This window comes from Eretmochelys imbricata, chromosome 7 (genome assembly GCF_965152235.1).
Source record: "Eretmochelys imbricata isolate rEreImb1 chromosome 7, rEreImb1.hap1, whole genome shotgun sequence".
Lineage (NCBI taxonomy): Eukaryota > Metazoa > Chordata > Testudines > Cheloniidae > Eretmochelys > Eretmochelys imbricata.
In genome coordinates this window covers 42,969,511-42,996,185 of record NC_135578.1, presented here as the reverse complement: position 1 = coordinate 42,996,185, position 26,675 = coordinate 42,969,511, and the positions used below count along the sequence as shown (strand labels likewise).

The following is a 26,675-nucleotide window of genomic DNA, read 5'->3' as shown; positions in this document are numbered from 1 at the left end:
TCTCTTGGATTAACTGCTAGAAATACTTTTCCACACATCAGACACAAGTTATTGATTGATTGATTTGTGTGTGTTATTGACTACCAACCTTCTTGTTACTGGCTGGTCTGTAATTACTTGGATTATTAGATTTTTATCAATCATCCATTTAAGCACAAGTTTATTATACATAGAAGTGTCAGGAACACCAAAAGAAAACCAAGGCATAAGTTTACAGATGCCTATTAAGCGCTCAGCTTCTTAAGCTCTTGCTCTTCATCTTTGGATTCCTTGTCTATTTGCCATTCAGAACCCTTAAGAAAAAAAAATCACCTAAAACCTAGGCTATTTAAAATAAAGATTTAAAGAGGACAATATTTTACACTCTAAATCTAGAGAAGAAAGCCACAAGCTCCCTTCTCTACTGCAGCTGGCAACATCTGTACAAAACCTGAAGGAGGCAAAGCAACAAAGCAACTCTATTTCCATGACAGTAAGTGGGGGTCCTGTCTCACTGTGTTACAGAGATAATCACGTGGAATTAGAAATGAACACCGACAGAAGTAGCCACCTATGAAAGTACTGTAGTGCCAAAGTCCAATATAACTGCAATAAAAGTTTGCCCATTCACCAGAGGATCCCTTGGAGAGAGAGAGGTGAGTGCCCTCTTCTGGTAAAGAAAAAAATCTGCAATAAAATTAAATTTTGTAGACAAAATGTATGGTTTGTTTGTGCTTGGCCACTAACAAGATTCAAACGGATGAGACACCCTGGGTAACAACGCTGAAAATCTGTTAAACTTTCAAGCATTGAATTTAGAGAAGAGAATGTTATGTCCTGCAAACATAAAACTGAGTTGCCTGACCAAGAATACATCTCATTATTGTTTGTATTGCAATAGCACATAGTGGCCCCAGTAGGACAGTGCCCCATTGTACCAGTTGCTTTACAAATACAGAAAGACTCTCTCTGTCCTAAGACAACAACACTGATTAACAACAAGATGCAATAAGTATAACAGGAGGAGGGAAGAGGGGTTGCACAGACAGAATAAGGGACCACGATCATGTGGGTACATAACACAATGATGTGCTCAATTTCATGGCCATGCACAAATTACACATGCAAAAAACATGGGAGCAATAGAGCTTCTCAAAGAAAAAGATGGCTAGAGCTAGGGGGAGGGGTTAATTGGTGTTTCTTTTTTTCACATGGGCAAAACCACAATTTTTCTCCAAATCTCATTCTTGGGAACTGATGAACTCTTAGCTTAAAAACTTTCCAACAAATATCAGCCAAAAGCAGACACCTAGCAGGAAAAATTTCAGCCAGAACAGTTAAAGTTTAGCAAAGTTATAAGCACTGAAAAAAGAGAGTGTCTTATAATAGGAAGTGTCCGGCAATCTGAATTATAGGCAATGCTTCCAGGTCTTCCTATAAAAATCCAGCCATCTCCAATTGCCAATCAGCCTCACATCACTAGCTGGCTATCATCCCAACTATAGGGGAATGAGAAAAAGTGGATGGGAATGTATAGGCAGAGAGATTAACAGATTTATTAGTCCAGGGAAAACAAGTATAAGAATGCACAAGGAAGCTAGACACCTGGTCACTGAGAGCACATAAATTAAAATAACTTGATCACAGTCCTCACCCTCCCAGTCACCTGCTATTAACTGCATGTGAAGAGGAAACAAAATACTTCCAGGTTCCTGAGTCAACTCAGTATATGGACTAGAACCCATGGGGCCCATGGACTTCTCTCAGGTGTCACAGACTAGATCAAAGGTTCCCCATCTGTACATATGCTAGTGGTAATGGTATATCTGCATGAAGAGCTTAGTTATAGTGCTGATTCCCTTGTTCCTAGCTGCAAAATCATTCATGGATTCATATATTAAGGCTAGAAGGGACCATTATGATCATCTAATTTTGACCTCCTGCATAATACTGGCCTTGGAATTTCATCAAGTGGTCTGATGGTTATTACCCTCACTAAAGAAACCTCACCTTATTTCTAGGCTGAATCTGTCTAGCTTTATCTTCCAGCCATTACATCTTGTTATGCCTTTGTCTTGTAGACTAAAGAGCCATCTATGATTAGACATTACTGCCTATGTAAGTCTTATGAGCTGAGGAAGTCACCTCAGACCCTTCCTTGTTAGCTATACAAATTTAACTTCTCAACCTCACAGTAAAACAGGTTTTCCAGACCTCAGATCATTCTCATAGCTCTCTTCTGAACTCTTTCTAAATTTGCCAACATCCTTTTTAAAGCGTTTACACTAGAACTGGACATAATATTCCAGGGATGTTCTCACTAATGCCATATACAGTGGAATATCATCACCTCTCCACTTCTTATTGATAGGCTCCCCCTTATACATCCAAGCATTTGCTATCTTGGTCCTTTGAGACACTGCTTTCCAAAATACAGTCCCACATCTAGTAAGGGTGACCTATATTTAGGGCCCTTCATTTTCATTTATTTCATTTTATTTTTCCTGACAATTTATCAATGTTTATTACCACAACAACTAAAACAGGTGAAAATCAGTGTTAAAACCTATTAATTTTTCTGGGTAAATAATGGGTTGATTTTGGTGGACAGAAAGGGGTGGGGGGGAAGTAGTATTCAGTAGATTAATGCTTTGAATTCCATTCATCAATGAGGAACTAAAACAGAACTCAAAACACAATGCCACCTCTGAGTTTAAGAAAACAATGTATCTCTATTCAAATAAAAAAATTTATTTGGGGATTAAACAGTTTACTGTTGTAGACTTAGAACTATTAGCCTATAAATATTTACATTTAACAATTGGGCCACATCATTTGCAGCACACACACTCAACTTCATCCTTTTCTCCTGGTTTTTTTTTTTTAAAAAAACCTTTTAATACTTTGTTGTGTTTCTTCCCATTTTAGTGTCAAATCTTTAAACAGTCATCTGCTAACATCTTGAAATGTGTATGTGGTGGGAGTGAGATTCATCAGTACATTCAGATGCGTGCACACTTCAGAACATGCGTGCCTGTTTGTTTATTGTGTGTATCTTCTAGACTAATACATAGCCTTACTTCAACAGGCAGCTTTGCATTTACACGCAGACTAATGTATTACCATAATGATACAAAAGTAGGGTGAAAATCGGGGAAAAAAAACCCACTTCTTGTAAAACCCGAGAATTTTTTGGTAAAAATTGGTTTAAACTGAAAATGAAGGGGCTTACATATTCTCTTGGTTTTTAGATAGATGACCTTGCATTGAGATATATTAAAACGCATGTTGGTTCAAGTAAACCTAGCTTTTCACGTGATCCAGATCACTCAGTAGAAGACCATTATTTTTTGTTAAGCATTATGTTTTCTTCCTATGATTGGTAAAAGTATTGAATAGCATTTGGCTGTGGGACCCATTATAAATACCCCCACTGGATGATTCCCCATTCGCAATTGCTTTGAGATCCATCACTAAGCCAGTTTTTAACATGTTCTGCATTAATTTTGTATATAGCATATGTATATATTTATCATCAGATTATCATGCATATAAATCATACTAAAAGCTAGAAAATATTACTTTCAATTAAAGCAATTGCTGTTGTTACCAAGTGATATTATGAGATCAGAGGGGAGATGTCACATAAGACACCGAATTTGGGAGGGGAGAGGAAAGGGAGAGTATGCATGAGGTCCTATTAAACTTTTTCCTAGTGCGTAGCACATTTTAAGAATCACTGGAGTAGATCACCAACTCATGCCATTCTAGCCATGGTGATTTTGTAATGTGTGCCATACAACTATATTCTCTTAAACTGAATAGCATGAACACAGCTAAAATGCAGGGCAAAAAAAGACCATGGAAAGAATGCCATGCAGGAAGACAAATGGACTGAAGGAAACTTCAAAAAAGAAGCAATTGTTGATAATTAAAATGGCAAAGGAGACAAAAGATGGATTAACCAGGGCTGCCACAAAGTCCTGATAGCATGAGACAACAAAGGTGGGCCTCCGAGTTACCTTTTTTAAAAAACACGTACTATAGAGTATTCATAATATTAACCACCACACTTGAGTGGGGCTCCCACTGCAAGAGTAGGGGTGAAATGAATTCCTTTCCCACCTTGGAAAAATGTTTTATGGAACTGTACTTGAAATCTGTAGTTTACAAAATATTCTTTAAATATAGACCTGTTACATTATATAGGGACTTAGTTGTGTCTCATTCTTTTATTATTTAATTTTAGTAACTAAAATGTTTCCAAATAAATGTGCCACCAGAACAAATAGGGTCGAACATAGTCAAGTATGTTATTTCTAATATTGTACCGATGCGGGAGTATGACAGATGAGACTGATCTGTTAAGACAGCTTTGAGACTTGTGAAGCACACAACTGCGGGCCTTCCTGATCCATAAAGTACTAGAAATGCAAAGAATCGCTATCTTCACTAGTGAAAAACCTTGAAAATGCAAACTGATGTAAACCAGTGCTTAAAAAGGACCAAAGAGTGTGGCTCCCATTTCCGCAGAGGGATGGCAGAAAGGAAACAAGAGAGCCCTCCAGACAGCATAGAAGTAGTTCAGTTCAGTCTGAGTACAGCACAATGAATCATTTTCTAACTTTCCCCCAAAATCCTTTAGCTAGGGTGATTGTGGACTGGAATCGGGTACGTGTGATGGAGGCAGAAGGTGGGCGAGAAGCAACTGTCAGGGAGTATTTTACAGGCCCACCCAAATATGCCATTAAATGTATCTATTTACTGTCAGCTGTTTTGTTAGCAAAAAAATACAGTTTTCCCTTTACTCAAGTTTCTGTGAAGAAGACATCAAGCATTTCACTTTCTGAACTTCATGCCCTTCGGTAACACTGATTAGAGTCCAAGCTATATTCAGTGGGATGTAAAACTGGTTTATTAGGAAAGATGGGTGAGGAAGTTTTTTTTTTGGTTGGGTTTTGTTTTTTTTTTTTTTTTTTTACAAAAAATAGATATGAAGTATTTGCCTGACCAAAGTAAAAGCCTTTAATTGGTTCCTTAATAAAATATTATATATAAATCATTCATGGTGGTGAATTAGGGCTCCCAGAAAGTGCTGAAAATGTGACTCACAATATTTCTAACACTGAGTGAAAAACTAGGTCTGAAGTCAGATATTTGATCCTTTATCACATTTTGAAGTTTAGAGGACCATTTACACTAGAACCTCAGAGTTAGGAACACCAGAGTTAGGAACTGACTACTCAACTGGTCCGTTTGGAACTGGAAGTACAGTAACCCCTCACTTAATGTCATCCCAGTTAAAGTTATTTCATTGTTATATCGTGGATCTATTAGAGAACATACTCATTTAAAGTTGTGCACTGTTTGCTTATAACGTTGTTTGGCCGTGGGAACCAGGGTGGGCCAGCAGCCCCCCTGTCAGCTCCCCCACAGTGCCTCCCACCCGCCGGCCGCCCCATGGATCAACAACTTCCCCCTCCCTCCCTGTGCCTCCTGCCTACAGCAATCGGCTGTTTCCTCGTGTTCAGGAGGGGAGGAGGAGCAAGGATACAGCATGCCCGGTGGGAGGGGGTGGAGGAGAGGCGTGGTAGGGGTGGGGCCTTGGGAGAAGGGGTGGAGTGGGATCAGGCCTGGGTCAAAGTCTGGGGTAAAGCACCCCCCGCCCAGCACTTTGGAAAGAACAGCAAGAGGAGCAGCCAGACAATCCACCCTCTTTCACCCTCTGACTCCACCACCTCAACCAAGCTTCACAATCATCATTGCTGAATACAGTATTATATTGTTCATTTAAAATTTTTTAAAAAATATATACTGTATATGTATATAATGTCTTTTGTCTGGTGAAAAAAATTCCCTGGAATCCAGTCCCCCCCATTTACAATAATTTTTATGGGGAAACTGGATTTGTTTAACATCGTTTTGCTTAAAGTCGCATTTTTCAAGAACATAACTACAACATTAAGGGAGGAGTTACTGTATGCAAGCAGGCAGCAGCAGACACTAAAAAGCAAGCAGCAAATACAGTGCAGTACTGTGTTAAACGTAAACTATTAAAAAATGAAGGGAAAGTTTAAAAATGATTCAACAGGATAAGAAAACTTTTTGTGCTTGATTCATTTAAATTAAGATGGTTAAAAGCAGCATTTTTCTTCTGCATAGTAAAGTTTCAAAGCTGTACCAAGTCAATGTTCAGTTGTAAACTTTTCAAAGAACAACCATAATGTTCTGTTCACAGTTATGAACAACCTTCATTCTCAAGGTGTTCGTAACTGAGGTGCTACTGTATATATCACTGTGCCGCCATCTGACTTGCTCTTCCACTTTATAGATTATTATTATTTAGACTGGGAAGGGAAGGCTCATGAGAGGTCACAGAAAATCCTTAATTTTTCTGGGGGAAGTTTACAGAGACTCATCTTTAAAAATCTATTTCAGCATGTAGGGAGGAAATGAAGTATTACTGACATCATTTCTTTATCCTGCTATATTTTAAGCAACCCCACCCTCCAAAACCTGATTTTGATGCTTTTCAGATCCTCAAACTTGTGGCAAATTGCTGGCATGATTATGATGGGTCCCGCACTTCCTCTTCTTGTGGGGGGGGGGGTAAGGGAGGCGAGGGGTTCAGGCACACTTTTCTGCCCCTGAACTAGGGTATCTACTGTCCCACTAGTAACCCAGAGAAGGGTAGTGGAGAGGGAGGGCCCGGGCCTCTCTTTTAGCTTCCGGTATCTGGTACGGTCTTATTGTCACCCTTATTCTGGGCCTGATGACGATATGATGTTGGACCAATGTCATACGGCCCGGCTGCGTACAGAACACATTTTGGTTCCATTGGATCATATCAATAATCTCTGTTTGTTGTTCTGGGGCTAACTAGGGGAATATCCTCACCTGCCCCTGTGGGTTGTCCGTTTGAGGTGGAGCTCTCCGAATGACCAGGCACATCTCTCGGTCACGCCAGGGCTTCAGTAAGTTTACGTGGTAGATCTGCTCTGGTCTTCGGCGGTCTGGTTGTCTGACCTTACAGTCCACTTCCCCAATGGCTTCCACTATCTCATACAGCCCATGCCTGCTGGCTAGGAGTTTGCTTTCCGCTGTCGGCACTAGCACCATCACCTGTTCTCCCAGCTGAAATTTCTGTACTTTTGCCTGGTGATTGTAATATGTCCGCTGAGTCTCTTGTGCTTTTTCCAAATGTTCTCGTACTATAGGGGTTACTCAAGCTATTCACTCTCTCATCTGTGTCACGTGCTCAATGACATTCTTTCCTGGGTTGGGTTGTTATTCCCAGTCCTCCTTGGCGATATCTAATATTCCGTGTGGGTGGCGCCCATATAGCAGCTCAAAGGGAGAGAGAAACCAGTGGACGCCTGGGGGACTTCCAATATTGCAAACATTAGGTATGGCAGACGGGTATCCCAGTCTTTTCCATCCTGTGCTACCACCTTCCGGATCTTTAAACCACTCGACCAGTCCATCTGTTTGTGGATGGTAGACTGAGGTCTGTATGGCATGGATGCGGAACACGGTACATAAGTCCTTCATTAATTTCAACACGAAAGGGGTTCCTTGGTCAGTCAGGATCTCCTTAGGGATGCCCACTCTGGCAAAAACCTGGAGTAGTTCTTTTGCTATTGCCTTGGATGTGGGCTAAAAGGAATGGCATCTGGATACTGTGTGGCATAGGCAAGGATGACTAATACATTTTGGTAGCCCCGTGCTGATCTTTCCAGTGGGCCCACTAGGTCCATGGCTATCCTTTCGAAAGGGACTTCAATAATAGGCAAAGGTACCAATGGGGCCTGCAAGTGCGGTGGGGGGCTATGCAACTGGCATTCCGGGCAGGAGGTACAATAGCGTTGGACCTCCGTGCGTATTCCTGGCCAGTAAAACATTTCTTAGGACTCTATCCAGTGTCTTCTCTACTCCTAGATGTTCCCCAAATAAATGACTGTGAGCTAACTCTAGTACTGCCCTTGTGTGTTTCTGTGGGACTAAGAGCTGCTCTACTTCTTCCCTTTGTATTTGCACTATTCGGTACAACAGATCATGTTTGATCACATAATACAGCCTTGGGCCTTTGGTCTTTCCTTCCATGGGTACACCATTTACTTCCACTACCTCCTCCCTCACATTCACATATAGTGGGTCATTGGCTTGGTCCTGCCTGAAATTCTCACATGAGGCACCGATCTGACCTAATTCCATGGGACCTATTTCTACTCCGCCCCTTGGGTTGTCCCTACTTGGGCTAGGAACTGCCTTTGAGTCCTCACTGGCCTGAATTGTCTCCTGGCCTCCTCAACGGGTTCGCTTACCAACAAGGGAGACTTTCTGGTTCTCTGCTGGAATCCTGGTCCCTAGCCCTTTTATCTGCCCTCTTTTCCTGCCTAGACTTTCGGGGTTTCCTGGGGGATGAAAATAGCTCTGGGGCAAATTCAGCAAAAATTTGGGTGAGGCTATCTGTAGGTGCATCTGTGTCAGCATGGGGGTTGCTACCCTCCCCTGGCTCTACTGGGGGGAGTAAGTTCTCAAACCTGGGGAAGTCCCTACCAATTAAGACCAGGTAAGGGAGCCTAGGGACCACCCCTGCAGTTATCCTGGTAGCGTTTCCCTGGATCTCAATCCGTACTGGGATTGTGGGGTAGAAATTTACGTTGCCATGAATGCACGTTACCCCTGTGGTTTTGGCCTGGGTTAGTTGGTCTTGCCCCACCAACTTTCCCGAGACCAGCGTGCCAGCACTCCTGGAATCTACTAATGCTATGGTTGCAATACCATTCATTTTTACTGACCTTGTATATCCATGTGAGGTCACTGTGACCCCTTCCAGGCCGATAGGCCACATTGTTCCCCAGGATCCCACAGATTGCACTGCATAGGCTCTTCCCTGTTGGAGCATTGGGCTACTATATTCCCCAATTCCCCACACTCGTAACACCGACCCCTTATCCCGGTTGTCGCCCTCTGCCCAGGGCTATTTGGTCGGCCCCCCGAGCCCTCTCTTCCCAAACCCCCAGGTCCCTTCTTGGCCTCGGGCCATTCCTCAGTGTCTTTCCTCCCAGTTATGGTTCTTCTGTAGTTCTCGACAATCCGGGGCCTTGGGTTTGGGGCTGGCTTCCTGGTTTGCCGTGTCTCACCCCCTGGGGTCTGGAACAGTTCATGGGCTGCCAGCTGTCTTTCCACGAGGCAGACCAACTCCTCATAAGTAGAGGGGTCATTCTGGCCAACCCAAGCCTGGAGGCCTGGTGGTAGCCCCCTCATATACCGGTCCAGTACCAGGAGCTCCATCATTTTCTCAGAGCTGAGGGCCTCAGGGCTCAGCCATTTCTGGGTCAGGTGGATCAGGTCAAACAATTGCGATCGGGGTGCCTTATCCTCTGTATACTGCCATTCATGAAACCTTTGGGCTCGCAACGTCGTAGTTACTCCGGATCTGGCCAGGATCTCTGCCTTCAGCTGGGGGTAATCTTCCGCAGTCTCTGCAGACATATTGTAGACGACCTTCTGGGCCTCTCTACACAGGAATGGGGCGAGGATACTAGACCACTGATCTTGGGGCCAGGCCTCCCGCAGGGCTGTTCTCTCAAATGCCAGGAGATATGCCTCCACATCATCCTCCTGTGTCATTTTCTGTAGGCAGTGGCTGGCCCATATAGTCCAGGTCCCATCGCAATTGTGGTTCCGCTCCATAAGGGCCTTCATCTGGTTTGCCAGCTCCTATAGCAGAGCTCGGTCCTGGGCAGCCTGATTCATCAACAGCCGATTAGTCTCCTTCACCTGAGTCGCCTCCTGTTGGGTGGTTGCTTGGAGTCGGGTAGCCTCCAGCTGGGCCGCAGCGGCTTGTATTAAAGCCTTGACCACGTCGTCCATCTTGGGGACGGGATGGTTTTGGCTAACCCTGATTTAAGTCCCCAGTGTGGAGATCCCACTCCTGACACCACGTGTGGCAAATTGCCAGCACAATTATGATGGGTCCCGCGCTTCCTCTTCTTGTGGCGGGGAGGGGGGAAGGTTCAGGGCACACTTTTCTGCCCCTGAACTAGGGTGTCTACTGTCCCACTAGTAACCCAAAGAAGGGTAGTGGAAAGGGAGGGCCCGGGCCCGCCCTCAACTCCGGGTCCCAGCCCAGGGGCCCTAGGGATAGTGACAAACCACTTGAATTAGTGCTTCCTTCCCCTGGGCTACTTCCCTCTCCTGATCTTCAGCTGTGGGGTTTCCTGCCCTCTCTCTGCACAAGCTGCGTGTCTCTTTACTTAGGGTCTTGGTCTTCTAGCCAGCCACGGCACTTCTCCAAACTCTCCTCTAAACTGCTCTCTGCTCAGACTCCTTCCCCTGGCTGATTGAAGCAGGGGGTTTTTAATCAGGTGACTGGTTTCAGGTGCTCTAATTGGCTTCAGGTGCTTTTAATTAATCTATAGTAACCTTTCTTCCCTCTACAGGGAATAAGGCTTCTCCTCATCCTGGGGCTTACATATCTCTCCTATATCACTCTCCTGCTGCCTTCTGGCCATGCTGTATCACGAACTACATACACAAAAATTAGAAATTACAAATGTTTTAAAAATTCACCTGCAAATTCCGTTCTGCCTGAATTTCACTCTGGGCAAAGTTTCCATGCTTCAGTTAGGCATTTATACAGGCAGCCTTATTCAGAAGGAGATAATTGCAGCTGCAACTGATGTCAATGGGAGATGTGAGTACTCAGCACTTCTGAAAAGCAGGCCACTTGGGTATTTAATTTTAAACCACCTATATCTGAAAATTTTTGGTGGATGGATACACATTTGGGTGCACCCAGGCACACATTTTGCTGCCTCTTGAGGTGATTTGTGAACTATTAATATTTTCAAAGTTCAACAAACTTTAATACAAAGATAAAAGAGGAACTATTTACCAGCCACAGACTACCTACCCATATGTAAAACTGGTGAGAAAAATCTGACTCAAAACATTGGTTTGGGGGGAAAAAAGGATTTTGAAAGTTCATCATTATGAAGATGTGACAGCTTTTAAGATATAGCCAGAGTGCTACACGTTTAAATGGCCAATTTAGAAAAGATAATTACAGCAAATTTTATTCAACCTCTCCTAAGCTTCTTATACCTATACAATGGAGCTCTGAACAAGGTGTGTGTGTTTGTGTGTGTGGGGGGGGGTTTAATCCTCTTGTTTCAATTATTTGAGTATCTAACACTTGTTAGTTTCGTTTGTGTTTTATAAATATCATTTTTGTGTGGCTGAACTGTTATCCTAAAAGATATTACCTTATTCATCTTGTCTCTCATCCTACCCATGTTTTTTTTTTTAAATGCACAATGTTTTATAAAGCAAAAGAACTGTTCTAGAAGGCAGTGGTAAAAGTCTATCAACAAGTGTAAAAGAAAGTAAGTTCACAGAACTACTGTATTAACAGTCTGAATTCAGTTGTAATACAAGTTGTTTAATAGAGAGTCTGGTTAAGCTTGTCTTCGGTTAACTTACATGACAATGTTACTTACTTGGGTCAAGACATTATCTTGGCAACAACAGGTCACCCACTGTTTACACTGATGAAGTGGGAAGTAGAATTAGAAGACACTTTAGACCATATCTAAACTAGGAGTGTTTTGCCAGTAAATCAATACTATACCTGCAATGTGTTCATAGTGAGGACACAACTTATACCAGCAAAACACTGCTTTTCCCAGTATAGCTTATTCCAGAACCCACCCTCCCCCCCACAGCAAAATATGCTATGCTAGAAAAGGGCAGTTTTGCTGGTATAACTGCAGTTCCATCAGGGGTTTTTGTCAGCACAGCTATGTTGGTCAGAGATCACACCTCTTCATACCCCTGAGGAACACTGATATGCTGGCAGAAGTTTGAATCATAACCATGGCCTTAATAAAATGTTACAAGCATACTGATGAATGCTTGCATTAATGAACTCATTAATGAATACCAAGATGCACGTACGGTCAACATAACAAAGTTGCTACATTTACTGACTCAACCCTACACTGACTCTTGACATCAAAGATCACCCAGTTAAAATACTGAATCCCATAACAAAGATCAAATAGATAGGATGTATCTCAGGAGCATTACGGCAATCCACTTTCAGTAACTGTCAGAGTACCAAGGGCCTGATTCCTTATCAAGTTCAGTCCAATAGAAAATGTGCTCTTCAAACTTGGATTGAATCAGTACTGTAACTCTCAATAAGCTCAGTTCATGCCATAACCCTAACATGCTAGAAATTAAAATTAATAGTTCACATTTTCGGAGGCTGGATACCTGAGCTCTTACTCAGTGATCTACTTGATAAGTATTATTTTCCAAAATGCATGGAATAGACTTTGCAAAGGCTAAAAAAATTTACTGTATATAAAAAGAAAAAATTAAAAGAAAGCATGTTCTGAATTTTAAAAAGTTTTCTAGTGTTTCACACTTCTGCAGCAGTTATCAACCTATCTTGAGGTTTCAAAGGACTTTGTGAACATCCATGAATATAGCTGATCAAAAGTTGTCAAAATTTTAACAAAATTTTGAACAAACAGGAGTGGGTGGAATTCTGCAAACTTTTAATTAAAGTTTCCCTTGCTTTTTGACCAGCTTTATTCATGAATAGAGTCTCAACAATCTTAGTAAGCAGGTAAATATCCTTATTTTATAGGTGAGGAAACAGGAGTAGAGATTAAGGGTCAGATCCTTGGCCTCTGGCCACAAACCACACAGCACAAAGGAGGGAGAAGGGCATTAAGTGAAAAGGCCACATAAAGCTCTCCATCTGCACTTCCCTAATTCCAGGCCAGCTGTGTGTAGGGCCAGTCCTGAGGAACAACCTAAGGACTGCTCTAAGTTATGGGAAATGCCTAAGGGCCCAAAATTGCAGCCAGATCATGGAATAGCATGGGGGGGAAGGAGAGACTTTCTTCTAATTAAGTCTCCTGTGCTGGCAGCAGGGGGTGGCTGGCTAGCATAGGAGTCTCTACACCTGCAATGATGCCCCACCCAGGGCCAGATACAGAGGCTCTACACCTCAGCAATTATCATCATACACCAGCAATGATGTGGCACAATGTAACCACATCTCATACTGGGGATCTGCTGTAAATGATTTACTCACCACCACTCAGGAAGTCAGGGGGGAACCCAGGCATCCCTCCCACTCCACGCTGCCCCGGAGCCCTATGCCCTAAGAGACTCTTTACTGTAATCGAGAGAGTGTTTGTAAAGCACAACATAATTCAAGTAATATTTTCTGCCAATTTCTTTGCAGTCCATCATGCAATTTTCCCCTTCAGAGCACACCTGGGTCAGTTTCAAATACTTTGCATGCCAAGAACTTCAGCTCCTATTTTCCAGAATACAGCTCCCTTAGAGCAAGTTCTCACAGCAAAGTTCCCTGGCACACTGTATAGGGAAATAAAGGGACTGGGCAGATCAACACTATCACAGAAGGTGCTGAGATCCAGAGTTAATAGTGAAGGGCTCAAGAGACTCTAGATCATTCCATTACTACCAACTGGAAATGAGGTCACCTCCTGATAACCAAGGAGACAGGAAAATCCAAAGACCAGCAAAAAAATGCATTCTCCACTGCTCTCAAATGTATGTGATCAACAAATCTTCCATTGGCAAGACAGCTTTGCAGGTGTGCTAACTCAAAGAAACCCTATACATTCAGGATACAGGAAAGAAAAAAGGCAAAGAAGGAGGGAGCTGAGAAACAAAGAACTCTTACATGTTTAAAAGATCCATGCGGGGCTGCAGTTGCTCCAGTGTCTTCTAGATACTCATCCCAATTGAATTCTGCTTCTTCCACTCCAGACCCAGCATCTAGAATAGAACAAACAACCTCAGTCTAGTATCTGACATGGATGTAGTACCTCTCAGAGTATGTTACTTGATTTACTGCTTTAATCACCAAACTAAATATATATTTTGGTTCCTCTTCATCCAACACCTTTTAACACAGTTTCTATTGTGAATGCATTAGTGGAAAGATCAAATGACAAGTCTGTGCCCGTGAAAAGTTACCTATAAATTGCAAGGGAATCAGTAGCAGCAGGTGTGGATTTATAGAGAAACTGGTAAAAGGTCTATTTAATTAGCTAATAAACTTACTGATCTGCTAGCAATTTTCTAGGCAAGCTTACAAATGGAGGAGATACCAGGAGAAAATTAAAGGGATTCTAAAGAAGCTTGATTTTTGTATCACAAATACTAATAAGAAAAGGGACTGCAGTAGACACTCTGCAACTGGACTTTACAAAGCTTCTGATGAGGTGCTGCAATGAAATCTAATTTGGCAGAGATTCAGTCATGGGCTTTCATATGAGCACTGTCAGATGGACTGAAAAGTAGCTGGAGAATGATACAGAAGCCAACAGGTAAAGCAAACTGTGAAATGCTCCAGGGCTTGGTGTTACATCTTTATCAGTGATTGGGAATTTAGGCAAAAAGGCATCATTTATCAACACTAACAAGGACAACAGGTTTTCAAACGGATTGAAAAATTATAATGGAGCTGGGCAAATAATAAAATGGTAATTACTCTTTTTCCTTCAATTAATGGGTATATTTAGGTCATCTCTAGATAAAAATACCGAGAACATAAAAGAGCCTCACGCCATAAAAAAGCCTGGAGAAGGAAATAACCCAAAACATTGATATTCATTCATTTATGGAGTTACATTTACATCTGGCACTATTGTGATTACTGCTTTCAAACTACTACACATTTCTAAAGCACCAACAACATTTTACAGACAGAAAAACCAGATGAGAGTTTGCAAAAAAAGCGTGTACATGTAATTTGATTCTGGGCTGCGTGCACAAGCCCTCATGTGGCAAGGAGGCTACAGGCCCTTTCCATGGGACATTAGTGAAGCAGTATCGCAATACCTAACAGAATCCTGAAAGACCATTGGGTGGTTGGACCTTTGATCCACATGAGTGACCCTAGTGCAGGGGTGGGCAAACTACGGCCAGCAGGATTGCCACCCCAGTGGTGCCATGGGCCCCGCCTCGCTCAGGGAAGCGGCCAGCACCACGTCCCTGCGGCCCCTCGGAGAGGTAGGGGCAGAGGGCTTCATGCGCTGCCCTTGCCTGTGGGTACCTCCCCCGAAGATCCCAGGGGCTGCGGTTCCCCGTTCCAGGCCAATGGGACCTTCGGGGTGGGGGGAACCCACAGGCAAGGGCAGAGAGCTCCCCATGAGGGCTTGTGCACACAGCCCAGAATCAAATTACATGTACACACTTTTTTTGCAAACTCTCACTTGTTTTTTCTGTCTGTAAACTGTTGTTGGTGCTTTAGAAATATGTAGCAATTTGAAAGCAGTAATCACAATAGCGCCAGATGTAAATGGGAATGGGAAACCGCAGCCAATTGGAGCTTTGGGGGAGGTACCCAAAGGCAAGAGCAGCGCACGAAGCCCTCTGCCCCGCCCTGCCCCTCCCCTCCCCCAGGGGCTGCATGGTGCCAGCCACCTCCCTGAGTGGCACGGGTGCAGGAGGCAGCATGCCCTGGCCCCAGAGCGGGCTGCTACCACCCCCGAGCCGCTCCAGGTAAACAGCGCTGGGCCAGAGCCCAAACCCCTCCTGTAGGCACGCCCCCCAACTCCCTGTCCTGAGCCCCCTCCTGCACCCCACACCCCTCCTGCACCCCAGTCATACCCTACACCCCAGCCCCCTGCCTTGAGCCCCCAGCCACACCCTGCACCCCAACCCTGTGCCCCCTGCCTGCACCCCAACCCCCTGCCACACCCTGCACCATTTCCCTGAGCCCCCTCCTGCACTGTGCACCCCCTCCTGCACCCCAACCTCCTTCCCTGAGCACCCTCATACACCGCGCACCCCTCCTCTGCCCCAAACTCTTGCCCGGAGCCCCTTCTGCACACACTCCATCCCGCACCCCAACCTCCTGCCCCAGCCCTACATTCATCGGCCTGCAAGCAATTTCCCCACCCAGATGCAGCCCTCAGGCCAAAATGTTTGCCCACCCCTGTCCTAGTCCAACTGTCTAAATTTTTCTAGGATATAAGAGCAGACATGGAAGGGTTCAGTGTAGAGTACATGGAGCGAGCTGGCTCCAGCATAGCTGCAGCACTAAAACAGGAAACAACAAGCATTCTTTGCAAACTAAGGCCACTTTTTGTTCCGAATGAGAGGGACTTTAAATCCACAGCATTAGTAAATCTAGCTTAATTTTCCTGAGTGTAGACAAGCCCTCAACTAAAAGCGTCCTTCACTTTGGACTGTTTGGTATACCTCAGAGACAAGGTGGGTGAGGTAATATCTTTTATCAGACCAACTTCTGAGACAAGCTTTCAAGCTTACACAGAACTGACCTAAAGAGCTATATAAGCTCAAGAGTTTGCCTCTCTCATCAACAGAAGTTGATCCAATGAAAGATACTACCTCACCCACCTTGTCTCTCTAACATTAACAGTTGCAACACCGCAAACAACAACAGTGGTATGCCTCCTGCAAAGGAAGATCCGGAGTGTTTTGTTGGTATACAAGCTGTTCACATCTTCGGAAAAGGAGAGTTCATACTGATGCAGGCACTTAGAACGAGACAGAATTCTACATACATCCAGCCTTAATGATGTCAAGTTAGGGAGTATTCAGAAGGTACCAAGACAAGAGATGAATGGTCTTGAAAAGAAAGATTAGAAGACTGAAATGAATACTGATTGAGTAAACAGTGGCTGAAGAGGGTAAGGGAAGGGAGAGGCACCAAGGAAACGTAAGTGTGTCAACACCAAGGACAGAGAAGAAAGGAATTAGAGTGGTTTCAAGGGAGTACAGCTTGATACACCATTCAAGATGAGTCACAGGAAACACTGCCTAGTTATGAAGTCTGTTTGACAATGGAACAGCATCTTCAGAGAAGCAGGGAAGTCCCATTGCTGGAAGCATTTTAAAACTAGAATGGGCAAGAGACACTTGAGTACTTGTAACAAACACTGCACTGGTAAAGGAATGACAAGATGACTAATACAGTAAGTAGGACCTTCCCATCTCCAGTTTTATAGCTGATTATATAAACTGAATACCATGGCTGCATTTTATAAAGTAACTAAAAACATCAGGAAATTTTATATCTAGTTTGTAAACTAAATGCACATGAAGAAATATCATTTAGTACTTAGTTGTTATAACAAATATTACTTGTTTGGTAAATTCTAGGTGGGGCTCATTAAGCTTATTTAGAGGGTTGTATAGCATTAAGCATTTCCACACATTCAGCCCTTTTAAGACAGGTAATAAACACTCTTGCAGACAGAGTGGGTTGGGTGGAGAAAGCCACTTGTCCTACAAGTGATGAAACAGTAAGATTTTAAAACCATCTTATCTAATCCATTTACATCATCATCTTATCACACCTTTCTGCCCTGAAAGCCAAAACAGATTCACTTCTTAAGCAATTTTTGTTCATTCAAACATAAAAAGGCATAGGCTTGTCCAAAATGGAAAACTTGAAATTCTTTATGTAAAAAACACAAAGAATATAACAATAAAGTCTTCAGTCTAACTCGGAGGTTCCTTTTTTCTGAACAGAGTAATAGTGTTAAGGGAGATGTTGAAAGGGTGATCCTTTGTTTTAAAGCACTTTAGTGGTAGGTATTCTACAGTGCTAGTGGGATTTCCTTCAAGGTTTACAAAAGCATGTCTCATTTGTTGATTGCACTTATTTGTTGATGGCAATACCTGCGCCAAAGGAACCTACTCTCAATCTGATTTTGATAATGGAAATAATCATAAACTGGTCATATTGGCCTTGAGAAGTTTTAGAGTTCAAAATACTCAGATACTGAATATGAACTCAGTGGGGAAATGGGGTCATGGTTACTGGATGAACTTTTAGCTGACAGGCCTGGCTTCCTACATCCCATTTTGAGTGGAACCAAGGGGCACCAACTACTCAGACTGGATCTCTGGGCTACACCTGATTACCAACCATATTATAACATAGGTCCAACTCAGTTTTGGTACCTGTATGAGTTTCCCTGAAGGAGGCTATGAGAGCATAAATTTGCAGTGATACAGAAACAATATCTACAAAACAAAGCATTATTTATTAATTCCTCAAAAGGTACAAAGCATGAATAGCTGGGGGAAGCAGACAGCATCTGCCCATAGCATCTAAGTCTGTCTCCCTGTGTGACTTTTTCTTCCTGTCAGCTCTTCATTGACACAGTGGCTAGCATCTCCGAGCTCACCCAAAATCCTTCCCTTTCCCAGGGTCTTTGAGAGTTTAGAATTCCCTTTGATCCCAGACAGCCTTGGGAAAGAGTAAAACTAGCCTGGATGGAGTCAGTTTCTTCCCCTTCAGTGGCCCAGCCACTGTTATCTGAATAGAAGATGTGTACTGGAGGTTGCCTGATGCTTGCCTATGAATTTCCCCATTTACAGCCTCCTTTGATTTCAATACACAGCCAAGTAACCCTTCATAACTAAACAGAGGTCTGCAAAATATTTATTAAAAAACAACCCAGGAATTTCCTGATTTGTCACAAATGGGTCCTTATTTTGAAGGCACTGGTTGAAACCTGTAGGTAATGGCTCCCATTTGAAGACAGCCCTAAAACAAACTGATTGAAAGTAAAGTGGTTAAACATAGGAATACTAGATGGATTTTGAGAATATGCAGCCACACTAAACTCACTGCTGAGCTGCTTACAGCACCAAAGTCTTATATAATGATGATCAGCAGATCACTGTCTAAGGGGCAGTTAAGCTCCTTAGAAGAGGCAGAGGTCACTTAACACACGGAAAGGGTCAATTAGTTTATGTTGCTACCTAATCACTACAAGAAACTCCAGGAAAGAAGCAATGTTTGCCTGCTTTTCTAGGTATCATATACCCACTATTACAGTGCTGTCAGAAACAGTTCTGAATGAACTGGAACTGAGAGATGTGTCTATTTTTACTTCGCTAATATACATTGTCTGCTCTAAGCTGCATATGAGCTATTCACTCATCACACCTGTAGTAGAAAACCAGAAGCTATTATCTTCTACATTATATAAATCACTATTTTCAGCAAAGCATAACAAGCACAATAAATTACTGAAAGTGAACTTTGGAAAGAAATTACAAACTTTTACTCTCACTTTTGTGGAAGTGAGTTTAAGACTTTCCCTCCAATTTTCATAACTAAACTCTCAGTGTTGTAATGCTTTAAACTCTAGTGCATCATGTGACAAATCTGTCTGCCTTGTACCCATGTCTTTCTACAGTGCTGAAGTTTCCAGTTAATTTACTGTAGCTGTTACTGGGTGAATAAGAAACATGAAAAGCTTACTGAGTAATGTCCCCACACTAAAATGCCGCATTATGTTAAATGGGGAGAAAGGTAACAATTTCATTCTCCCCCATTGATAGATACATTATGCATGAATATATTCAGTGAACAAATGTCTTAATTTCTGCATTCAATTTCAGAGAATTCAGAAATACAGTAGAACCTCAGAGTTACGGACACCTCGGGAATAGAGGTTGTCTGTAACTATGAAATGTTTGTAACTCTGAACAAAGCACAGTTCAGGCTCCAGCTCCAGCAGCTGACACTCCAGGCCAGCAGCTCCCTCCTCACCACTGGCAGCTCCCTTGCAGGCAGCTTCTTTCGAGGAGGTCAGACAGAGTTTGCAAGCTTGTCTCCCTCCTAGCCAGGGGAGGGGATGAAAGCCGGGCAGACCCCCGCGCTGCTCCTGCTCGGCTGGCTCCAGCTGCCATGGGCTGGCAGCATCAGTGTCTTCACCTCCTAGCTGTAAGTGGCTGTCCCATGCATGGGAGTGGGGGGTGGTAAGGGTGGTAACAGGCAGCCCAGATGTGCCTACCTCTAAGATGCAATACACGTACAGTACAGTATTTGCTTTCTTTTTGTCTCTTCTGCTCCTTGATTGCTTATTAGCGTCCAATTGACCGGTCCGTCTGTAACGTATCTTTGAGGTTCTACTGTATTTAGTAAGTTTGGCTGAAGTCTGTCCCACTATGAAGGCTTAAGATAACAGGAAACCGTCAAATGTCAGCATTCAGTTGCTGTTTTATTTTTTGGTAAGGTAGTTATGACGGAGTAGGGCCCCATTTAAATTATATATTTTGATCTAGTCAGTTGGTGCATATAGGACCAGTTGAATTCAATTTGCATTTCAGACGTGTCTTGTGAGTTTATTATTTAATGTACTAATCAGTTTGAATTCAGACAATACAATAGAATCTTATTTATTTGTACTAATGAGTGATACCAACTGTGAAAGACTGATAAATCAGAAAGGCCCAGTTTTTTAAAAAGTATTTAGGCATGGCTGTGCTCAGCATTGTAATGCCTAACTGGTTTTAGAGCCTAAATTTCAGGAATTAGAAAAAGAAGTGGGGAAAAGACAGCTTTTTTGTGGCCAAATTATGTGTGTGGATTAGTAGTGTCAAACCAGCATAGTACTACTGTATATCACTTACTACCCAGAACTATTTGCATTAGTGTTGTCTTCAGTATCAAATGTTTCCGCATTAATTCTGCCATCTGTTTGACTATCCATCCTGTGATACAACAGGAACACAGGGATATTGAATTCTACCACTTGACACTGTTACTATGTGAAGAAGGTGGTGAAATGACACACTAGAGTTTCATTCAGGTCTTACCAAGGAAGAAGTTCAACTACAGATGCTCTGCTTTAAATCTGGACCTTTGCCCCATGTTAATTCTCGTGGCCAATAACTGTCATGCATAATTAATGTGGGTTAGTTAGAAGACTGTCAGACGGATAGAGTTAAGTACATCATACTACAGTGTGCAAGACGTGAAATTAAGGCTAACTTCAGACTCTCTCAGTCTGAAACCAAGTTCTAACCACCAGGTTTTTCAACCTGGTTGTAACTATGGTTAGTCTCCTTGATCAATATAATTAGTTAGGCCATAATTAAGTGAAGTCAGGTTGGGATTCTGGTAGCTGAAAGACCGAAAGTGACAAGAGTAGGCATTGTCTTTTCCTCCTGTGGCATGGGAAAGCATCCCATCTCTCTGATAACAGTCCACATTCTCACACTGGGAAAGAGTTGGCAGGAAAGAAAATAGGACAGAGGCTATTTTCAGTTACCTTAAAGGAGGAGAGGTAAAGGAGAAAGCAATTTAAAAGTCATACACAAGAAAAATTAAATCAGTCAAAGGAGAAGATGGGGGGGGAAGGGGGAAGTCCCAATAAAAATCTGTCAAAACGTATATTTATATTGTAGCAGCCTACAGTTTATAAACAAACTCAGTGTGCTATGAGTGCAGTAAGGGGACGAGGGTGTGACTAAAAGCAGTGTGATTGAACTGAGGTTAGCACATCTTGTTAATTATTTGGTTTTTTTGTGAGGGTGAAAATTTTCAATTAACTATTTTGTTAACACTTCTGAAGAGAGGACTAAGGTGGAAATGCCTTTTACAACAACAAGTGACTGAAGGAAGGACCTGACAGGTATTAATTCACTATATTCTGTCTATATTTTTCAAAAAAGGTAAATACAATTGTAATTCTCAAGTAAATAGAGGTGAATAAATAATGCAAAAATAAACCTCTCTTTAAATTTTAAATAAATTTACTTTGACTATGTGACCATGTTTGCATCTCGTGTATTTATTTTGTGAGCAAAAGTGTTCATTTAAAGTGAATTTCAAAAGTTGCATATGACAGTATTCATGGAAACTCAATTTGAAAATTCATGCCAGAAATTCTCACATGCTTACTGTATTCAAAACAATACTTTGTGATTCAGACAAAAATCACAACTAAGTAACACCTTGAATTTAGAATATTTGCAGTTGAGCCATGGTGAATGGAAAGACAGAAGATTCAAGAAACAATGAACTGTTTACAGACATTCCGTAAGTATCAGAGGCTAATGACACTTACCTTTTTTTGGCAAAATAAAAATCCAGTATGTGCCTTAATGCACAGACATGAGTTTTTAACCTCTGTACAGCCTTAATATTTGTTATGATCTTTTCAGAGTCAGATAACTATTTTTACCCTTTCTTTTTTGCACATGATACCTGTTTACGCAAGTGCTTTAGAAATCTTTGGCTGCTACTGTAAAACTGGTTTGTATATGCCGGGTAACACTTATCCCACCTCTCTGTTGCTCTTTTCTGTTCATCTAAGTATACTTCAAAGGGAACAAGGTTAGCAGCAGGCTGTCTATCTGTGATTATTTCTCAGAGATCATATTTCATGGTCAGGTAAAACGTTTTTGCATGCATTGTATGTAGTCACTTTTTTGCACTGCTACAGTAGCAGTAACAGTAATTATACCTTCCTAAAGCAATGTAGGAAACTACAATAGCAATGGTAGAGGGGAAATATTTTCTTTGGTACTTTTCCTTGAGGCAAAGTGAAATTTGGAAGGTAACCTGGTCCAGTGGTTTGACTATGGGACCAGAAATCAAAATTAAAGACTACCCAAAGCTCTTATTATTTTATTTGTATTAATATAGTTCCTAGAAGCCCTAGTTAAGGACCAGCCATTGGTGCCAGGTAACGTACAAAGACAGAGGAAAAGGATGGTCCTGGTCAAGGGTGCCAGAATGGGGGAGTTAAGGCTCCATCACTTTTAAAAGTGGGAGGGCTACGCATACACATACAAAACAAGATAAAACGTAAAATATTCTATCAATACAGGTGACTTTAAATCTTATTAAAATATGTAGAATCTGTTTGGCCCATACAAGGTTGTGCTTAGGTTTGTGTGGCCCTCCTGTGTAATAAGGCTGGGCATCACTGGTGTAGACACAGCCTCAGTACAAGACAAGAGACAACAGATGGGTATAGACAGATGGAGGAGTACAAGGAAACGAGACAATAATGGTCTGTGTGATAGACAATGATCTCAGCACACCAGTGGCCTAACTGTTGTCAAGTTTTTTGTTTTTTTTTTTTGGTAGGCATCATGGCAGAGGGCAGTTTTGAGGAGAAGTTTGAAGGAGAATCGTGAGTGACTGACGCATACCACTCAACTTTTGTAGTTCAGCTTATATAAGGGTAAACATGAAATCATTTTGACTTATTTCACAAGGGTATCAGGAGACTTAGTTTATATCTGCAGCATGTTTTAAGTGTACAAAATATTTTTTATCATAATTGCTCTGCCCTTTTCACTCTCCCACCCCCAAATAAGACTTCTCTGTTCTAAATGAAAGCAACATGTGTGAATAGCCCATATTTACAATGCAAAGAAAAAGCTCACTTTTTAAAATATAATTTCTTAACATAGGGCCAGATCATTGTTTCCGTGATACTATTTGGGGAGTAAGGCACTACTGAATATGTGCAAGGAAATTGGAATTTATCCCATAGTAATTGCAATGTGAAGCTACTCCCTTATACACAAAAATTAGTGTCACGCACTTTTACTGAAAACATTTGCACTCATTTGCTGATCCTATTCAGCTTGGCTGTAAAATCTCTGTGCAGAGAGAGCCTCTAGCCCTGGGCTCATCAGTGGTACTACCTGCATCATGCTGCTGTTCTCCATTCATTTCCACAGCAATCCAGCAGTAATGCGCAGTAGCAGGAAGTCTTGGGAGCCAACCCTGTCACTGTTTGGTGCTCATGTGCTGTTTCCCACCTTTGCTTCTACAGACATCCAGGAAGTTCAAGCAAGAACACTAAAAAAACAAAACAACAAAAAAAAAACAAGAAAGAAAGGAGGCTCAAAGCTTTAAAAAAAAAAAAATCACTTTTTTTTTTTCCAGACGCAAGACAAGTGTTTGGCTTACTGCTGAGGAAAATGAAAGGGGAACTGTTCACTTTAATACATTTTTTCAGCTAGTGGCCCTCATTTTTCTCATTAGTAAAGCCAGTTTGACATCATGAATTTGTGTTGCAATAACACATACAAAAAAATCTGCTCTCCAACCCACCTTCAAATGGATTACAAGAGCATGATAGATCCCAGACAGTGGCATGTGGTATGGGACTCAGCAAGAGATATGAACTATCAGCACAGATTTTTTTTTTAAACTACTACTGTTTATCAAACTGTACATATCTCACCTGTTATACAGCTCAACTCCTCTCCTGTTTCCAATGGAAAGGCTGGACAGGGCCATATTCAGTCAGTTTCTTGGCTTTGATACCTAGATTGCCAGCCACCTCAAGCCAATGCCCATTTTACTGATGGGAAACTGAGCAGGGTGAGTGACTTCCCCAAGGTCACACAGGAAGTCTGCTGCAGATCAGGGACTTGAACCCAGGTCTCCCATGTCCCTGGTCAGTGCCCTAACAAAAGGCCATCCTTCCTCCCTCTGATCACAACTATATAAGTGAAATGGACAAGTAACACCACTTAAGTCAGTGTCACTGAGATCAGAATCTGGCCAACTATATGTCCATTTAAGGATATTTATTTTAAACATTTTAGCAACACACCTTTCATAAGTCTTCAAGGAATTCAGCAATGCTGGTCTTCTGTCACAATGTTATTAAACAAAAAAACTGCTTAAAGATCTTAGCCAATGAGCCATCACTCCCTCACTTTAACAAGATCAACAGAAATAAAACTAGCAAAGCCATTTTGCTGCAAATCATCTATTAGGTCTGTCTAGTACCTGAATACTATGTCTTTTTATACAAATTTAAAAAACTGTTACATTTCCATGCACCAGGATGGAGGACTTAATTGCCTTTTCATGTATATTCTTTTACCATATCATTTTTAATGATTTTATTATCATAAAATATAAAGGAAGATATTTCTTTAGCAATTCATTTAACTAATATATTTCACTTTGTGGTGCACAAAAATGTTACTTTAAAATATTAATTTGAGAGGCATCTGCTGTCCTGAAACAGATTTGCCCAGCTCTGTGCATGGAAAGTTAATATATTTTATTTTACTGCTAGGGTGCTTAAAGGAGTACTCATTTTCATAAAAAGCCTAGATTACCATTCTCAAAAGCTTAAGAGTACTACTGTTATATTTATCAGCGACTGGAAGCCATCCAATAAAGTACTAATTTCTGAAGAGACAGGTGTCAAACTTCTCAAAACATGACAAACTTTCGTCATGCCTCACAAATGCACTCCATGTAAAAATCTGGTGGAAGATGGGTAATTATTGGCTAAGTTCTAATGCAGTAAGGATAATTATATTTTCCCCTGTAAACAGAGTGAAGTGTTTTCTTGCTAGGTAAACTGAAGTCCTCAATCACCAATGAAGCGTGATCAGACTATGCAAAGTGCCACCCAACACATCGCTGTCTAGTTTAGTTATGTTAAAATTATAAGGGACAAGTTTCCCACTGGCATAAGTGGGTGTAAATCCACTTAGTTAATTACTTGAAGTGACTTTTGCACATCAAATCACTGCCTTTGCTAATTGCACTCAAGAGTTGCTTATGGAGAAACTGTAAGGACAGCTAAATTTAAATGTATTCTGTCATGCAGTAAGTTACTGCTTCAAACTACTGTATAATACAGAAAATGCATCACATTTTGCTGCATATGAAAAACTCCCAAGGGAATATAGCTCCTAACTGGCTACAAACCTTGATCATTTTCTCACCAACCTTTGTAGTTTTCAGCAAAGCACTTTAGAATGAGCTTAAGACTCACACAAGTACGATTTAAGCATGTAACTAACTATGATTTGCTGCACTGGAGCCAATTCATGAACAGGTTCTGAGAAAGTAATGATACCTACTTGACTGCCTCGGAGCCAGAACAAATGAAGCTACATTTATTTGAAGAATCAAGCTGTCATTTTTTCCCTCTAAAAAAAGCCATTTCCAGCAGTACATCAAGTATTGTGAAAAAAACCCCAAGCATCCAAAATGTATCGAAACCCCAAAACATGATTGACTTCTAAATCAGAAAACATTTTAAAAATACATGAGGGGTACTTTTTATTTGCATTCTGGTTTGAGTTTTAGGGTGCCCCTGATTCTCCATAACCACAAATACTTGCTTTTAAAACGAAAGCGGAGGGTCTTTCCTAATCACATACCTCCAGAAGCTGGGAGCTTTAAGGAAAAACACCAAAACTCAACGTGTGAGCTGGCAACTGTATGTCTGCTCCAGAGACAACCCTACCGTTCTTACAATTAATTGTTTAAATGTGTCTTTTTTTCCTACACTACTGGGTGAAAGACCCATGCAAACAAGTGAAATGACTATCAAGAGGAAAACAGTAAAACTGACTTTAATCAAGATCATGAAAATCACAAATTAAGCCTTTTAAGGTGCTACCACTTAAGAAAACCCCAGAGTTAGTTAAAAAAAATTATAAGTGAGTCAGAGGAAGTTTGTACCCTGGACATCTATTTAAAAAAAAAAAAAAGATTTTCCATGGGTCTGTCATTTTCACATTAAGTCTGAATGGGACTGAATCTTTACATAGGCTATAGTTTTAGCGAGTTAATTGTCAACTAATCAAGTTAACATGATTGTGAATTAGAACTGGTTAGAAAATTCAGATCACATTTTTTCATCATAGTTTGCCAATTTATCTAAATCAAAATATTTCACAGAGATGGTTCTGTTGTGTCTGGAGCTTGCCTGGTTTCCTTCCAGCTTACCTGCCTGTCTCCTTGGCAGTCCAACAGAGAGCTTTCCCAGGGCCCAAGGCTCTGGGGCAGCCTGTTAGACAGACTGCCTTGGAGTCAGGGACCCCAGGGTTTCTGGGATGCCTGGCTCTGGGGTATTCCACCAAGT

At 41.7% G+C, this 26,675-nt stretch overlaps 1 protein-coding gene across 2 annotated transcripts in view; it reads right to left on the bottom strand.

The window, feature by feature from the left end:
- SFMBT1 (Scm like with four mbt domains 1) overlaps positions 1 to 26,675 on the bottom strand; it is a 139,755-nt gene that overhangs the window by 37,932 nt on the left and 75,148 nt on the right. For both annotated transcript variants that reach the window (XM_077821806.1, XM_077821808.1), the window contains exons 2-3: positions 23,473 to 23,629; positions 13,715 to 13,809 (exon numbers count right to left, since the gene is read on the bottom strand). In XM_077821806.1, the coding sequence (XP_077677932.1) occupies positions 13,715 to 13,809; positions 23,473 to 23,500 (123 nt within the window). In that variant the 5' untranslated portion in view covers positions 23,501 to 23,629. The remainder of the gene's footprint in view (positions 1 to 13,714; positions 13,810 to 23,472; positions 23,630 to 26,675) is intronic.